Genomic DNA, 18,305 nt, shown 5'->3' on the forward strand with positions numbered 1-18,305 from the left:
AGTCCGACATTTATTACCACAATGTAACAACGATTCGAACGGTGACTGAATAAATACTATCAATAGGATGTGGAGTGAACCGAGAGAAGCTTATCGATCTATTGTGCCATCCCCGAGCGAAGCGGGTTGGCGAAGTCTTAAAACACTACATATCACTTGGTGGGGACGACTGGGTGTTGAACTGGAGCACCGATCGCAGGATCTGGAAGATCGTCTAAACTCCTTTGCAGGCTTCCATGCACTGCTTGTAGGACATGAAGTTGTTCGCATTTCCGTCGCATCCGCCGAACTTGAACTCGATGCAGTCCTTCTGTTCCGGGTCGTATCTGTGGGCGAGATGCAAAGCAAGAAATCAATGCATTGACATACACGCGATCGATGCAGCTGTATCAGGTCATCTCCCTATCGCACGTCTCCTGTTCCAATTCCCCTGCACGATGGATGTCATTCGTACGTAGCAGGTCATACCGGGGCATTAGCATATTATCACGATCGCATATTAAGTAATCGCGAACGCACGAGCGATAACACCGAACGGGTCGTTGCGCGAGGAAAAGCTCAACACCGGATCGATCAGGTCGTTGTCACGATCGCACAAACAAATCAAACCCCCATTAGCCCCAGCCACGTAATCGACCATCCATCCGACATCAATCAGCAACTGTGGCTGTGCGTGTGCTATAATTTGCACCACCAACGATCGACCGAGATCGCGGTGGACATCGCAATTTAGCACAACTTTCACTCCCGCCCCGGGAGCGGATGGGCAATAAACGAGGAAACGGGGAAACGGGGCTCAGGAAAAGCGCGCGTGTGAGCGAGAAACCTGCAGGAAGATTTTCCCGTCCCTCGTTTCGGGAAAGCGGTGATGTGGTCCTACCTGAAGCGTGGTAGCAGCGCACGGCACACGCCCCTTCTCAGGGGTAACTTGCACTGCTCATCTCGTCCAGCCACCTCAACCCGGTTGCTCGTTTGCAACGGTAACGAGCCAATTTGCTCCTCACGCTCCTGTGGCCCATCCTCCTCGAGCTCATCGTAATCGCCGAGGTATTCGAGCATTTTGTAGAACATTCGACGGCTCTCGGAACCGATCTGATCGAGCATGTCGATCGGTTGCGTGGTGGCCGGTTTCGGCAGGCAGCACAACACCATCACACCAGCCAACACCAACCAACTGGCGAGGGTGATCGTCTGTGACACGGATCTGTTACGGGTTTCACTCCTGCACACCATTTTGGACACAATTGAACCGTTCCACTCGCACTTTGAATTCCACTTCAGGGGGGCGTTTTTTTCAGTTTCTCGATCCGTTCGGGCACGTTTCGCGCACACAACTGACTTCGCGGCCGTCCCCGTTGGTGGATCTTATATTTGTTTTCGATCGTGCGGCCACTCCACACGTCACGGATGCTGCGGGTACGTGTAAATCAGCCACACACACACACCCTTTCGGAACGGTGACGACATGAAACCGGTCGGGGTGATTCGAGCGTAAAAAACCCCACACTTTTCGTCCGTGTCCCACACCAACGTCGTCGGAAACGATTGCACCAAGCGCCTGAGCGAGTGAGCGAACGAAAGATTTCAACGTTGCATCAAGCGACGAACGTTTCGGTTGGCACGCCGCGTGCCGCGACTTTTGTTGTTTTTTTTTTTCGATGCTTTCTGTTTTGTTTGCGATCACCCCCTCCCCCACACGAGGTGGGGCAGCATATGCTGCTGGCGTGCTATGCTGCACGGACACCGGCCGTTGACCGCGCGTTCGCAAGCCGGAGCCGGAGTGAATCATATTATGCGCTTTCGGTTGTCGCGATGTTGACACACTCGAAACGCGCTCTCTCTCTCGCGATTGCTTCACACGATCGATTCCGCTTGGTTTTGCGGTTGTTGTTTTTTTTTTCTAAAGGGTGGTCACGGAAGTGGAAATGGGAAAAAATAGAAAGCGCTAGATTTTTCTCCCCGGTTTCGCGTGGCGTCGTGGTGACGGAACGATCAGCTGCGAGGTCGGTTCCGTTGCGGGAAAATCCCGCACCCTTCGATCGGTTGACGTCGTCGTAGTGGCACAGTTCCCGTTAAGCTTCAACAGTGGGGTATATCGTGGGGGCTCTGGTCGATCGAGTAAACACATTGAGTAACTATTTCCTAACGCTGGTCACAACCGGGGCCGGGTTGGGTTCGCGCCTTTTGCGATACGTCACGTTGCGATCGGATCGGGGTGCGTATTTTTGTACGCGGATACCGAGCACATGAATAAACATAACGCGTCGGTGGATTCGCGAATGGGTCGACCGGCATACCACATGATGCGACGGATCAGCGGTCCATTAGGCGTTTGACGTCATCGATAGGGAGGCCATAGACGGGATGGGCCGCTTTAAAGGAACCAAGACACCTATTCGATTCAATTAGCGAATTTATAATCAGCTGGCGATGCATCGGGGGAACTTAAAACAATATTTCGATACCGATTTATTGCCTTTAGATAGCTCCATCCACAACGTGTGGTGCTGCTGCAACTCGACAGGCATGTTAACACATTTTTTCCGCGTGTCGCGACAAAACGTCCATCGCAAATTAATCCACCTCGCGTTGGCATTTGCAAGAAAGACAATTGCCACAGCTCGTCTCGGACGAAAGCTTAACGCCTGTCAGCCGCTCCACCCACTAACGCCGGGTAAGGACAGGCCGGTTGTGGTAAACAACTTCAAGGATACTGGGGAGCGAAATTTCCCACACTCTTTCATTCGTTCCCCGGGGTGGCGTGACGGATAGCGTATTTCGTAGCCGGGCTTCGTACTTTCTTGGAATTCTGCACGCGACCCAAGCGGGGGTGCCCGCGATATCGCAAATAGCGCGTTGACATCATCGTGAATGTGTCGTGCGTGCTGTTATTTTTTTTTTGCGCTCACCCCGTTCCATTGAGGACCCAAAACCAGGCCCGGGAGGCGTGTGGCGAAGGTAAATATTAATAAAAAAAACTTGTACAATGCATGCCTCGGTGGAAGGCGAGAGTGTTTAAAGTAACTGTGTTATTACGTAAGAGCTTCTCCTCGTTCGTGTGAGGATGTCGAAGCGAATGCATGAGGGATCGAATTGTCTAGAATTTTACCTCACTTTCGGGATGCACTTTGATTGCATTTCAAGCTCGCTTAATGTGTACACAGGACGATGAATGAATATAACGGTCCTGTATAGCTCATTCATGAGTTTTTGCGTAGTATTCCTGCAGGCAAAGTTAGTGCAAACAACCGAACCCATACCATTTTCGTTGCAAAATGTGCGGCCGAACCGAACGGCTCGCATCGCATAACATCCATCGAGTGGCAGGCAGGAAACGGTCGATTCATCACACTTGAGATCGATTGGGGGCTCTCGAGCTGACAGCGAAGAGCCTTATTTGCGAGGCTAAATTGCCCTCGGATGGACGGTTGGCGCCAGCATTCCTGCCGAATTTGCAACCAAGTGAATTTCGCGCGGATGACGTGAGCCTCGTGCGGTGTGCCCACCGGAGAGGATGATTGCTTAATCTGTAGTTCCCAGCGTACGTCCACCGTGACCGTTGGTTCACCGAACCTTCGCCATTTCACTTCGCAAAATGCCACCAAAAACGAAATGCTCGTAGCAGGCGCTGAGATGCGAAACCACGAGCTTCGGCCTAGAGACCGGGAACGCGCTGGAAAAGGCCAACAAAAGGAAGTGTGGTATTTTTACTTCAAATGTCCTAACCAAACAGATTGGTATGCTTAAAAAATGAACTGTGTTTTAGCGAAATAACAGTCCTCAACTCCACCGTTCACATATCTCATCCGCTGGAATGCAGTTACGGTGAGATTAAGTTTTCCCGCCAATAGCTTTTCAATTATCCTTTCGGATTCCTCCCGTTCTTCCAAACCCAAAACTTTGCTACGTAGACGCGCCGAGAGGGAAAAAAGATTGCTCCTCAATTCCCCAAATTCCCTGTGACCCCCTTTTTGCACCACCAATCGAAACGAAAGGCAGACGGACGAATTTCTGCCCCTTCGAAACGCGAGCCCGCGCGTATGCTCAATTCTCTAGCGGGGGAAAATATATTTCCCAAACTGCAACAGGTGTTGAAGTAATGAAATAATTTACAATCTGTTCCTTCCAACAACTCTTCTGCCGGCTGGCCACCTTTCGACAGCCCACCGCAGTTCGCCGCCCTCACGTTTGTTCTCGGCTCGACTCGAAACACTTACGATTCGTTCTTCTCTTTCTCTCTATTTCTCTCCCTGTGCTTCCAGGAGGTGGAAGCAGGTGGCCGTTCAGGACGAAGCGATGTAACAATGGCGTTAGCGTAAGACACACCCACACACACCGGCACACATTACCGACCGCCCCCGTTGCACTTTCCGATGGCAGCTTAATTTCACATTCGTCCTTCGTACGCGGCTCCCGTGCCCCGGAAAACTGGTCAGTCCCGGGCTGCGTTAGTCTTTCGTTGGGCTAGCGTTTTCCCAACGCCAAACGGGTACGGGTCGGGCTTCATCTCTCAATGGATTTTCGCTCCGGTACAATTTCCCGCCGTGATTTAGTGCTCCGTGCTTCCCAGTTCCCTGGCTTTCCACCCACACACATACGCCCACACACACCCACATCGCCGGTCAGCGGCACGAGCGTGTGCGGGAACGTTTTCCGGGATTTCGATTTTCAGCAGCATTTCCCAACGGAAGCGAGCCACACGGGGCCGCAGCTGGCCGCCTGGGAAGGCGAGAGATTCGTGGTGAGGGAGTGAAACTGAGAGCGGGCGGAAGGATACGGTGCGGCAAAATCCGTTCCGACTTCCGGGCTTCGGGTGGCTTCCGTTCCCGTTCCCGGTGGCCGGGTTTTATGGAGTTTGTGTGATAATCAATTGGGTACGGAGGGTAATGAAATGGCGTTTAAAGGATGTTTACCGGACAATAGCCACAATCCGGTTAACGGGCTTGGCGTTGGCTAGGTTTCCATGCTATCGGAGCTGTTCCGATGGGAAAAAGGTACAAAACGGTGGGAATTTGTGGAACCAACCCTCGTTTGGATGCGTATTTGTTTATGCAATAATTAGTTACAGATAGGCTGGAAGGGATGCGTCCTTATCTGAGCGGTTTTGGAAAGAACGCCCTGCAATTCTACTAACCTCTCATTCAGGACACGCTAGCTCTCTAAGTCGCGTGTATAAACTGAGCTAAACAATGAAGCCAACGGATGGAATTGGTTAGAGGCTGTTTCCCAGGCGACACGATCTTGTTGGCGCTTGGATCAGAACTAAGCAAGCGCTGGCGGACTGCCGAACACAATAATCAATTTGTTTTTCATTTGAATAACTTTCAACGAACTTTCGGGACGAAGTTGTGTCCTCGCCATGTTCTCGGCGCTCCGGCTGTACACGGTCCTACATGATATGGCTTTCTTCCAACCCTACAAAACCATCTTTCGCTCTCACGGCTCCACTAAACCGTCCTCGTCGTGCATAAAAACGGTGTTAAAATCTTCAACAAGCAACGAACAACTTTTGGCCGCTTTTTTTTCTCTCTCTCCCTGTTCTTCGTTTTTCACCACGCCCGCGCTTCAACCATTATCCTGGCCCGCTCGATGTCCTGTTTTGTTGCCATTTTGAGCGCGATTTTAGCGCAACTTTACGCCGTGATTCATGCCGCAGGGTGAACGCGAATCACTCCGCGGAAGCACCACTCGAATGCGCCCCGGCGCGCGTTCGCTTTGTTTAATGACTGTTCGCTTTCTTGCGTTGATTAAGTCGCCTCCAACTCCCGTTTGGTTCGAGTTCCATGTTGAATGACGCCTCCGTTCGCTCGCAACACCACAAGCTACAACGTGGTGCATTGTGTGGCCGCAGCATGAGACTGGGGGGGCAGGTTAAAATAGGCATTCATAATCTTCGAAAGTGGTTTCGATTGACACCGGTCGCGTCTGACGAACCGAAGGCAACCACTGCCGTATGAAAAACTATTGTAGAGTCGCCCGAGATAAGCCTATCGCTTGCCGAGCAGCCGTGGCAGTTGAATGCGACGTCTTCTGCTTGGTGGAGGATTATCCCGGAGCACCAGGCTGGGCGGGTTTCTGATGAATGAATGCCACACAGTTCATTTGGTGTGCCGAGCGATGGAAATTAAGTTTCCGATACCGCTCGGAAAAGCCACAGGAAATTAAGACTTTGCCGTTTTACGCGCGTCAGCAGTTGCCATTCGTTGGAAAGCGTTGGATGCAACGACCGCCGATGGTGGAACCGATTGCTTAATGAAACTGCCTCTCTGCTGAAGGTGGCATTGTAGCCGGCTGTGGATAAAAACTCGAGATTACAACCGTCGGTTGAGCATATCGTACGGCATTATTGAGTTAACATGGCGCTCGGTTTGTTTGTCAATCAATAAATTAAAACTCACCCTCCCGGGGTGTATTTCACACGGAGAATTGACGCGTTTTGGCCGTAATTAAATTTAAACGCCCAATCGAGCCACTTTACGCCGTTTTTACCACAGCCCTTTCACGCGTGCACACCCTCGTCGCCTTTTTAAATAGGCTTTTGATGGGTCACCGGAGCCCACCAGGCCAAGCTGGCAGTTTAATTAAAGAGAGCCCATTTCCACGAGAGCTCCACACAAAATAAACCGCACGCGCCACGTGTCGAGCGCGACGGTGCGGTGTGGCCACATCAAGAAAAACACAAAAGGCCTTCCCCCATCCTGGGGTTTGCTTTTCCGGGTGCGTCAGCGGGCACAAATCCCCTTCGAGCGGGAAAACTTTCTTTACCGTCTCACCGTCTCGTGATGGCCCACTCGAGCCCACCGTCTGCCTCTAAACGGTAGTAATTCACGCGGTGCCGAGAAGCTCGTTCCCAGTTTTCCGCTTTCCGGAGTGATTTATTTTTATATCGGAATAAATCAGTGTGCGGGAGGGTATAAATTTTCTCACCTGTGTCCCGGGCGCGATCGTGGCACGAGCAATGGCACTGTGGCCACCACCACCAGCACCACTAACAACGGCTGGCTTAGGGGTTTTGCGGCCGGTTTTCCTCGGTGGGCGCGGCGAACGCGAACCCTCGCGCGCGTGGTAAAGTGTCGCTGCATTATTGCCGCCGTTAGTTGTTGCGTTTACTGTTATTATTAATTTATCCATCATTCATTCGGGCGGAGAAGATGGTGTGGCGCCTACGGTTGGCTTTGCTGGTGCAGCCGAAGGCGGCTGGTGACTATCGAGACAGTAATTGAGAAAATCAATGGCAGGCGAATTGGTCTACTAAGCGGTGGGATTAGCTGAAATCGCTTTTGATTGAGGCGCACGGTGGCAATCTGGATCCCCGCGGTACGTGCCCGAGGTGCCATAGCAGTAATGAGCAAAACAATAATGCTAATTAGATCGGGGGCACGTGCGAATGAACGGTTTACCGTGGTTAGGCTGTTTAACGCAGCTGGCTTAAAATAGCAGATTGAACACACATTGCAGGAATTCGACACATTTCGGATTAAGTTGTATTTGTTGTTCACTTTATACACATCGAATGTAGGTTATACACCGTTTTATGCACTAAACCGTCGAGCTTTTATATCATACTACAAGCACTTGATAAGTTTATACTAAAACATTTGAATTTATGCGATTTTTTAGTATGCGCCTGAAAGTATGTGATACGCAAAACACCTCACCACGTGTTGTTGACAGTTGGCTGGTAAAACATTATTTTCCGTTAAAAAGTTAATTTGTTTCTAATCTAATTCACCATCCCCATGGTAGATCGGTTTATTGGCAGGAATCTATTATAAAATATTCACGTGATGGATTATTAATGTTCGAACAACATCATCATCGCGTTGTCACCGGAAAACAATATCCGTGCGGTGTTCGGTTTTCGCGCGCCTCCCAGCATCGCAATTATGCTTGCCGCGCACGTTATCTTTCCCCGATGGCAACCACTCGTCGTTCGTCCTCCGCTACACATCGAAATCAATACTTAACTGTCCGCCAGCAACATCGTCGTTGCGGTTATTCCGAACGAGCGGAGCAAACGGGCAGCTCTCAACGCCCGAGAAACAGGTCTCACAAGCTCACAGGACTGAAGAACACCGATACCGCCCGCAAATGACTAGAAAACAGAAGAAACCGATGCCGAGGGCTCGTAAATTTCGTTACTTTATGGCTACCTGACGAGTAAAACTTGACCGTAAAAATATTTCCCCCCACCGGGCCTGCTCGGTGGGTCCGTTCGTTTCCGATTTCCGAATGCATCTGTCGTGGCCTGGCTGTCCGGGACGTGTGAAAACTCCCGGGAAAACTCCCAAACCCGCGCCGCTCGGTTTGCTGGAGAGGGAGATGCAATTTTCCGATTTTACTTTACTTTTTCCCAACAAATTTTAGCACTCTTCCTGATGAGCCAAAGTGCCCTTCGTGTGTCCTTAGTGTCCCCGTCGCTCGGGAGTGTCCTTTTTTCTTGTGGGCTTTCCAAACGGGCCAGTAGAACTGGCACCGATGGAAGAAAATTTCATTGTTTCATGTAAGCTCTTCTCCTTCAAATTTATCGATGGCGTGGGTCACCGTGGAGCATATCTTTGTAGATACTCTCATCGTCATCATCATCATCATCATCATCATCGTGAACGATCGTATATTTTCCGGCCCCACCAACGGCGATGGCGATCGGTGCACCGCTGTGGTCAAGGGTCCCAGGGCGAGGTGTAAATAATTTTCGTCATCAATGCTATTAGGATCGAGTTCCTGCTGTCACGCTCCCGACCGAATGCCCCTTCGAAGTGGTCTCACGAGGTTTAATGTGCCGGGGACACGGCCCATTTGAGGAAAGCCGCACCGTCGTCCTCATCCTTTCCACCCTGCCGATGATGTTGTAAAGCAGACAATAAACATGGAATTTAAGAACCTTGGCCACCGAACCACCGTGGATGGAGCTGAAAGGACCGTTTCATATCCGAAACGGGTGAGGAAAATGTCGTCCGAGTGAACGGTGGACCTCTTCCGGGTTAATCGAACCACGTGCAACGGAAAAGGAATAGCCACATTCTAGCGTGTAATTGGAGAGTATCTGTATGTGAGGCGAAATGGCTGTGAGATGCCAAAATGGTCACAAAGAGAGTAAGTTTCCTTCGAAAGGAAAACCAAAAGGAATGCTTTTTTTTCCATCCAAAAGACTCCCTTCTTCCAGTGCACTTTTTGATAGTTTTTACGTGAATTATATTATGTTTTCTTCGGCCTTTGCGGGGTTCGGTTTCATTGTTTCGTTTTAGCAACATTTTCCGCATCTGGTCACATTGAGATTTAAGCTCTCGCAATTTTTTACCTCCGTTCCGCTCCAGAGCTCAGCTTCCAAATTATTAATCAACCAAAATGGTACACATGTTTATGCGGTACGTGGGCAACTAAATTGCTTCCGAAATGCATTGTACATTCCGGACGGCACGGCCAAAGTTCTATTAAACTCATGCATGCGATAAGAAATGCAGCGAATACTCACCCCTAAACACTTCCTTTACCATTTTCTCTTCGGTGAAGCAAAAAAAAATGCTACGAACGGACTGCGGACGGAGAAAATATTCAAATTGTGTTCCTATGCTGCACGGCGAATGGTGCCGGTTTTCACTTTTCTTTTGGCCGCTGTGCCGCGAAATTCTGTGTGTATTTTTTTTCCTCCTCGTCACCTATTAGCTTTCTGGCACCGTGTCACGTAAGGCAGTTGCTGTTGCTGCTGCCAACTGCACACACCCGGAGAAGGGTGGCTTTTATTCCGTTTTATTCCGTCTGTCAAATATTTGTTGCTTATTCTTCTTTGAAAATGACTGTTTTCCTAGCCCGGCCCGGAGTAAAGCTGTAACGTACGTTGGCCTTGCAGCAACGCCTGCTACGACCACGCGGCTCGTAGAGCCACCACGAGTTGAAATAATTGTTTTAGAAGAAAACTAGCTCTAAGTTTTGTTCTTTGCTTTTCTCGTTTTTTTTCTTCTCTTTCTGGCTTGCTATCTTCTCGAGAAGCATGCTTTTTTATGCTTGCCCCTGAAGCCCGCCGTATGTGCGCACTTAAATTTTCACGCGGTTCCAATTCAAGGCACGAAAGGTCTGCGGCTGCTGGGCTCGGGAAAACACATCGGATGACTTTTAATCACGAAGCTGCTCGCCTGCCTATTTGGAGTTTGTTTTTCTTGTTGTTTTTTTCTTCTCTTTCCAACCACCGTGTCCTAATAGACTTGAAACGGGACGTGGAAAGTCACACACACAGCGTGTAGTTTTGTCTGAGAAAGGGCGAAAAGGCATCGTATGTCGCGGCAAGGATACTAATGGTCCGGTTTGCCGTTGGTTCTGGAGAATGCAGCTCGCCTTCGAGGACGACGATCATAAACATTTTTATTCGAAATTTACGTGGTTCTCATTTTCACTCCTGCTGTTGGTGTCTTTCCTTGGCTTGTGGCATCCTTTTCCGGTGCTTGCTCCTTGTTTATTTACCTCGAGAAGGTTTTTTTTCTTGCCTCCGTAAGGAGTTTTTCTGTCATCTCTAATTAGCAACACTTTTCGAGCGCTTAATCGACGATGAAGGCGGTTATTGACGGCCCCATTCGGGTGTTTTCCACTCGACTTTAAACCGACAAATCGTCATAACTCAAACCGATCCGTTGCAGCTGGCATGTAAAACAATTTTACGCCCGTTTTTTTTTCCTCTCCCGTCTGGCGCAAGTTTCACGTTCCACCGTTTGCCAGTGCGAACGTGAGAAGAAATGCTGAACCGCTGCTAAGTTATGGGTTGAAACATTTTGGGGCGCATTATTTATTTACGAAATGTTTTGCACTTTGGCCGCTACTTTTCCGTTGCACTTGCCACTGGACCGCACTTTCCGCTTCTCGGGCACGGAAGCACCCGGGGATGTAATTTTAGTAAGCGACCGTACGAGCTGGTTTCCCTGTTTTTCTCGAACCAACGTCCCACCAGCCCCGGTTTGGCGCAAAACAGTCGATCGGGTGTAGTTTTGTGTGGGGTTTATTTAAAGCACAAACACTCGTGCATAACACTTGCTGTCACGCTAACCGTGGATCACAATCCGTTACGCTGCTTTAGCGCAGGTTTGAGGTGATTAGCAGCTTTATTTACAGCTCGACGCAACTTTCACCACCTTCCTGGGCACGTGTGGAACGCAATTAGATGCGGAAAAAATCGTCCCTATTTTACAGCACTTTATTGAACGCCGTCTTTCGAACCGATCGGTTACGCAACAGTTTCGGGGAGAGCAAAAACGCAGACTTAGTTTTGTGAGTGGAAAATTAACCCCTGATTAACTTCCTGAAGTCGGCTGTGGTGGGAATGTTTCGTGCTTCAGTGGCATTCCCGCATGGACTCGCAGGACGAATGAAGCGACCCGACCGCACCATGCTGGAGGAAGAGAATTAACATGTACTTTATGGTTACCGGCTGCCCGAAGGTCATTCAGCGGCGGTAAACCTATCCAGTCGCCGTTTGCACGATAAAACGCCGGCACCGGCCCCGGGTTCAATTGATCGCAACCGAACGACTGCAACCGGGAATGGTTGATGGGTGCCATCGCACGGGAAGTGGTATTAAACTGGGCTCCATTAAGACCACCCCCCATCGAGCGACCTGGTGGTCTGTCTCAAGGCGGCGTGGATCGAGTTGAATTTTAAAATATTTTTAAATATTCAACGGGTATTTTTTATTCTACTTTATAGATGCACCTCCGGTGGGATCGCAACGAGCGCATCTTCGACCACATCCGGACCACATGGCGGAAGGAAGCAAATTTACTGGTTCCGGTGTATTGTCGGTTGTTTTACGCTTGTTTTGCGGGTCTCCTGCATCAACGATCGCATGCACACGGTCAGGCACACGGTTGGCTGCAGAGCGAGTATTTTATTTGCCAGCATCAGCACGCGAATCTCTTCGCACCGGTCGCCTCTCGCAAGACGGTGTCTGTCCGCGGTGGAAGACGATGAAGTCACCAACAAACAGAACACCACGGAGACAGAAGGGCAAGACAAATCGAAACCGAAACCTTGCTTACCGCAGGATATTGTTCGCGGAGGTGGTTTCGTGCCCTGATGGCGTGCTGTTTATAGATGAAGCTAGTAAATGCTCATCCAGCGTGGTCTCGAACATGGATCGGAAAGAGGCACACAAGCCCGAAAACACACTCACTCCATCGCCTCATTGCGGTGGATTTTGGGGGGATTTTGGCTGGCTTGTTAGCGCCCGGCAAAGGCAGCGATTGCCATCGAGTACCAAAGAACCCCGTGGCGAATGGGAGATGGCATTGGTTTGCTTCCCGTCTTTCTTTCTTTCTTTCTTTCTTGTCTGGTTTGTTTGCTTCCTTTCCCCGCGCAAGGACACGAACACGGACGGATGGTTGGCTTTGCCGATGGCATCGGTACCGGTGAGTTTCGGTTATTGTTGGAAAACCCTGCCGATGGTGCTCTATAAAATGCAGCTCGTTTCGGCGTTTTATGCTTCGGCTCCAATTTTGTTTGTGCCGGGCGGACGTCTTTCCCGCCTTTACTTACTTGCGCGAGCCTGGTTTTATGTGTGGCCGGGTGTGCCCGGTCTCTGCTGGTGGTGTGGGTGGATTGTTTTTATTTTCGCCTCTCACCCTCCCCCCCCCCCAAATAGCCGGATCCGGATCTGGGGTTGACTATTGAAAATTCCTTGTTCATTATTTTTTCAGCCCTGCAGCGGTCGGCTGGCCCTGGAAGAGATATTTTCATCCCGGTAGATAAGGTTCCGGCGTGGTTTTATATTCTGTTTCTTATATTGTCACTTACGTGCACCTTGCACGGCGTGCAAGATCTACTGTGTTTCACTGTTGACAAAGCGCTGGGAAAATGTATTTATGCGCAACGTCCAATGAAGCATTCGGTTATCGTTTCTTACGTTAATTTCACATCTCCCACCTATTAGATTCACTTTGCTAGCAGCTCGAGTGTTTCGCCTTCGATCGACTCCGGTCACCCTCTCGTAGGAGGATTCGATTAACCACCCCCCCTTTTTGCCACCCTCCCCACCCTGCTGGCACCGAGACGATGCCCCCTCGTCTGGCGGAATTTGTTGTTTGGTCACGGGCATGCTTCAAGTCGCTTCGTTTGCTCGCGTTCTCTGATGGGTTTCTGAAATTTTTATTTCCACCTTCTGCTGCACCTGACCGGCTCGGGTTGGCCTTGCACTTAACATACGAGTCGATGGCAACGTGTGTGTGTGTGTGTGTGTGTGTGTGTGCCTGCACCATTCCATCGATTCCGAACGTTTCGGAAATCTCCTGCGAGTTGCCCGGTTGTCTGATGGTTCGTTCGCGCGGGTGGAATCAACCAGCCAGGTGAAACATATTTACTGCATGATTAAATTTTAAGGCTACATTTTTATTAGTCTTCCCTACTCTCAGCAGCAGACCGGGTTTGGGGGGAAACAAAACAAAAAAAAAAACAAACCGAAACGTAATCAATCCGCAAGCTTTTCATTCCGTTCGTCTCGCCGGAATAGATCCGTTCGTTTTTCCGGCGGATTTGCTTTGACATTCGGGCTGGGCAGAATTAAATGCAACTCCAATGATCCCGACCCGATGTGGTGATGTGGTGAGTTAACAATGGATTAGGATAGTGAAGATAGAAGAAGAAGAAAAAAACATACCCCAAGAAACACACAAACATCGGGATAAATGAGCGCGGCCAGGATAATGCAGCGTGCTAAGTTCGTTCACCTGCTGCCCGGTGAAGAGAGGAATTTGATAGATGAAGCTAAACCATCCGTTGACAACCCCATCCTTGGCTCACCTGGGGCAAATTCCACCCCGTTTCGTCCTGTCGTCCCGTTCGTTTGATTCTTGGACTCTCCTGGCTCTATCAGGCTAGCAAAGAGGGCCTAATTTTGCAGCTGAACAGAACATTCCCCATGAACAGCAACCAGCTACGGAGGTCCTTGCATGGTTGTATTTTTTTTCTTCCGCTCTTTATTATTTTGATCTCATCCTTTCGGTTTGTTTCGCTTTTTCTTTTTCCCGTTGTTGTTAGTTCGCCCAACAACAACAGCACAAACAACACAAAAAAAAAGAAAACAGAAACCCCTTTCATCCATCAACACATTGTTCAGTGTTTCGAATGTGCTGTATTATTAAAACCACATCCTCCCTTTCGCTCCCATCCTCCCACCCCCGCACCGGAAGCACCGGCGGGGGTCCAGTTTCTTCTTTTGCTTCCTCTTCACGAGGCAAAACATTTCATTACAGGCGTGTGTGGGCAGTTGGCAGCGGTACAACAGCGGTTTGTGTGTGTGGGTGAGTGGTGATTTCAGCATATCACTGGGAAATAAATGAAAAGCCCATGAATGCCGAATGGACAGCGGGCTAATCAGGGTCTGGTTGCACGCTCGCCTGGACCCTTCCCATTCCCAGGTGGGTGGAAAAGCCTTGCGATAGAGCGATACACCGTTTAAAGCGCACGTCGTCGAATCGTTGTTCATTTTCATCGCGCTGGATGCTGAATGCACGATTATTAAACCAAAGCCTAGGCCGTGATGGGTTGGAGTCCTTTTTTTTGCGTTATTATGCATAGCAACAGCCATCCCACGGCGATATAATGGAGAGCTTTTATGCACACACGAAACGCACCATTAGAACATTATTTACCGACGTAAAGACACTGCGTCGCAAAGCGCTAGTAGTTTTATCACGAATGATTAAGTGCTGCGCTTTGAAGACTTACTTGTGCCGTGTAATAGTTTCCTTTTTCCATCCGACCACCGGGCTTGGGAAGTTTGTTTTCTCCTCTCTACTTCTCTTGGTCTCCCTGCTTCACCTTCTCTTTTATTTTTTTTTAACCTCCCCCACTCGCAGGAAGCCCACGCAGCGCCATGGCTCATAATTCCGCGCGCTGCAACGATGCACTCTCGGGTGCATTATTTTCTTTCGCTCTGTTTACCCACACCTTCCTGGGGGCTCTCACCGTCGGAGGGCCATCTTCCGTGAGTCGCGTGCATGGTCTCGTACTTCCTTATCTCGAATCTCGATCCTTTCGCAAACCTGCCCGTTTCCGACGTCTACCGGTTAAGGATATGCGCGCGCGCGCGCTCGCGTGCTCGCGTGGGAGATGAATGGTGGGTTCGGTATCGTCATAACGAACCGCCATCGCTTCCACCGGTGGAGTGGCACGGGAGACAGGTCATTGTATTAACAATAATAACAATAATAACGATCCCCTAATGCTACTCCGCCGGTGGCGGTGGGGAATTTTCTACCACCACTGCTGGGTGCAGCGGAGCGTGTTGCTCTCGATTCGAGTTCATTTTACCCTTGATTTTACTTCAAACTCAGTGGAGGAAAAATGTCCTTTCGCATTCGCCTGCACGACGACGGTAGGGATTAGGAAGAACCCCGGTGGTTGTTGTTTGTCGTTGGTAAATCACAAATCGAAACCGGAACGGGACTGGGCGTCTGATTGGAACCGGGGTGAAGCCACCGGCCGGAGTAAGATCAATAACGATTCCTTTCCCGCCGAGCGGATCAACAAGGGCTCATCTTACTAACGCTGCAACCTTGCACCGCAATCGAACCGGATCTTAAAGCAAACAATTGCAAATTCTATAGAAAAATGAGAGAGAGAGAGGTAGAGAGCGAATAAAAAAAATGCTTGTGAATGTGACTTTGAACTGTTGTTTGGGAAACCGTCGGTGCGAAGGATAGTTTCGGTTTGTTATTTTAGATCCAACCATCCAACCGCGAAAAGCCATTCCGTTCTGTGAGTTTGAGAACATGACAAAAAAAATTGCAGGGAAAATAACAAACCACAGAACAAAAATGATGCCGAAATAAACATGTTTCGCGTGCTCGGCGTGAACGCAAAGTAGTGAACAAATAGCAACAGAGAGGAAGAGAGAGAAGAGCGCACAAGATAGAAAAAAAAACTACGAGTTGTCCACCGTTGAAATGTGACGAGCTTTTGATTCCTGGAAAGAGATTTTATTTTCCTTTATTTTGCCGTTACGCCGCATAATAGAGGAAGCTGCCCAGAACATCAGCCGCACAATGGGGCGATGGATTTTCATATCAATCATCTTAAAAGCATAACTTCCGCAAGGTGCTTCTCGCATAATCGCAACAAAGCGGATGCTCAGTGCGAGGCGGACGAGGGCTACTGAAAACTTTCGACCGTTACCCGTCAAAAGCGGAAAACCCGTGCGTCTCTGGGTTCGGGTACGGTCAAGGGAAAAAGGATGCTGCGCTTTGAGTAACTTTAAAAATTTCCAAACCGAGAAAAAGACCCCTTTCCTGGCATCATCGGCATCGAAATCTTTTTCTCCAACTCCGTGTTCCAAGTTGGCCCCGTTGTGTGTCGGTTGTTTTATCCGATTTCCTCCGGCGGTTCCCTTGCGGACATCAGCAACTCATCAACTGTAAACCTGCCGAGGGTGCGAAGGATGGGACGACGGAAAAGGACTCTTGTTTTCCCGCAACTCGGAGCATTTAATCACTCAAAAAACTGTCACTGTGGCGCTATTAAGCGATACGGTGATAGTAAACAACGGCTAAATTCGAGAAAAAATAAAGGCTCGGCACAACTAATGTACCGAATGGGAGGGAAAAACTCACCACAAGAGACAGAGGGCTTTTCCACACGCCAGAACGCCGTAATTCCGGTGGCATTTGGTTGGACCGAATATGAAAGCGATTCCATATTTCGCCTAGCCGGTGGGTTTCTTTTTCCGTTTTGTTTCGCTTTTCATCGCTCCCTTCCGTGCCATCTACATTGCCGCTTAGGCGCTTCCACAGGGACAGCGGCGGATGACAATCAACTCCGGGTGGGGATAGAAACGAAAGCGACAGGACGCAACAGGAGACAGCGCTTGCCCACTTCTAAAAACAACTCTTTCATTAACGGTATCCCTTTGCGGCCATCGGCGTGTCCTTGCGGCGTGTCCCGTCCCGTGGTAGGGGCTCAGGATTCTTTGTAATCCTTAATTTTCCCCCCACATCATGGCCTCCGACGATGGCTCGCCGGCATGCTTGGATGAGTCCCTGGGTGAAACATAACAACGCACCAACAGTGCGAGAGAGAGAGAGAGAGAGATGAGAAAAAACCATCCACCTGTCCAAGCAGGCCATGAGCTGGGGATGATTTTTCCCGTTGTTGGATGAGGTCCTCTTTTTCTTCCTCTGTCCGATCGACGTGATTTTCCCGTTGTTGTACTCGCCGTGACGTCGCCATTTGTATGCTTTATGCTCGCATGGTAAACTCCCCGAGCCGCGTTTATTGACGCGAAACAATGCGCCCCGTGATAGATCCGGTGAAAGAGATCCACCGACCGCACGAGTGGGAGCGTGTCCTTCGAAGCCACAGAGCCAGCTTAAAGGAAACACCCAACCCTAGTGCTCGATTCGATTACCATCCGTCATTCGGTGCATCTGTAGCACATTTACTTGTTTGTTTCGGTCGGAGATTACTTTCCCGATTCCGGAATGCCGGGAAAGCCCTTCGAGCCACGAAAACAAATCGTTCCTGATGGCTTTGTTGTTGTTCGCTTGTTAAACACAATATGGTAAACGGGGCTTTATCCTCCCCCATTGACGCGAGCCAGGGCTTGTTTACATGGCAGAGAGTCATATTTTTATGTTTACGGTAGCCCGCGCCTCAGTGTTCCCGTCATGTCGATCGAAAATGGATCGAAACCAATGGTCGTGGCCAAAGGCCATAACGTACGAAAAGACGAAAACCCAGCCCTCGTGGCATCTTGGCTTCTTCGGCGGATGACGCCGGATGTGGCACCAGCAGCTTTTCACGCCGACAGCCCAACGAGCAGCCCTAAGATTGATAATTGACTAACGCGAATATTTATCTTTCCCATCGCGGCGCCCACCACCAGTTCCACCCGCATCTGCATCTCGTTCGGGTTCGTAACGAACGGCAGCCTTACGAAGTGGCAGCGATTTAGCGCAGGGAGAAAAGAAAAAAAACGGAAACCATCGCCGAGGGCCGAGGGCGCCCTACGGCCCGCAGACACACCATCACCATCAATCATTGTTCCATTAGTGGGATTATTGAAAAATCGTACTCGCAGTTAATAAAGGGCGGCGGCGAAATAGCGCCCGCGTCGAAACGGCAAAATAATCACTTGCCGTGCGAGGGTTTTCGGGCTGCCGGTTTGGTGTAAGTCAGTGCAATCCGCTTCTCGGTGGCGCTAATTGTATGCAAGTGCCGGAACTCGAGCGCCGCCAGCCACAGGGCAACGGCTCATTTGTCAGGAATGGAGCGAAATGAGCATTTTGTGCACGCTGCGAGGTTTTCCGTCGGCGTCGGCGGTGAGTTAC

General features: G+C 49.9%; 1 protein-coding gene across 1 annotated transcript; it reads right to left on the reverse strand.

Annotated features, from left to right (window-relative positions):
• Positions 1 to 9: 9 nt before the first annotated feature.
• On the reverse strand, positions 10 to 1,269 carry LOC128725875 (kunitz-type protease inhibitor 1). Its single transcript, XM_053819645.1, has 2 exons — positions 881 to 1,269; positions 10 to 326 (listed from the first exon to the last, which is right to left on the reverse strand). Exons 1-2 carry the CDS (start codon positions 1,231 to 1,233, stop codon positions 215 to 217), a joined length of 465 nt encoding a protein of 154 aa, XP_053675620.1. The 5' UTR covers positions 1,234 to 1,269; the 3' UTR covers positions 10 to 214.
• Positions 1,270 to 18,305: the final 17,036 nt, after the last annotated feature.

The sequence above is a fragment of the Anopheles nili genome, chromosome 3 (assembly GCF_943737925.1).
Source record: "Anopheles nili chromosome 3, idAnoNiliSN_F5_01, whole genome shotgun sequence".
Classification (NCBI taxonomy): domain Eukaryota; kingdom Metazoa; phylum Arthropoda; class Insecta; order Diptera; family Culicidae; genus Anopheles; species Anopheles nili.

Coding starts and splice junctions, on each gene's coding strand:
- LOC128725875 (XM_053819645.1), bottom strand. CDS start 1,233: ATGGTGTGCAGGAGTGAAACCCGTAACAGATCCGTGTCACAGACGATC. Junction 327..880: donor GCGCTGCTACCACGCTTCAG/GTAGGACCACAT, acceptor TCTCGCCCACAG/ATACGACCCGGAACAGAAGG.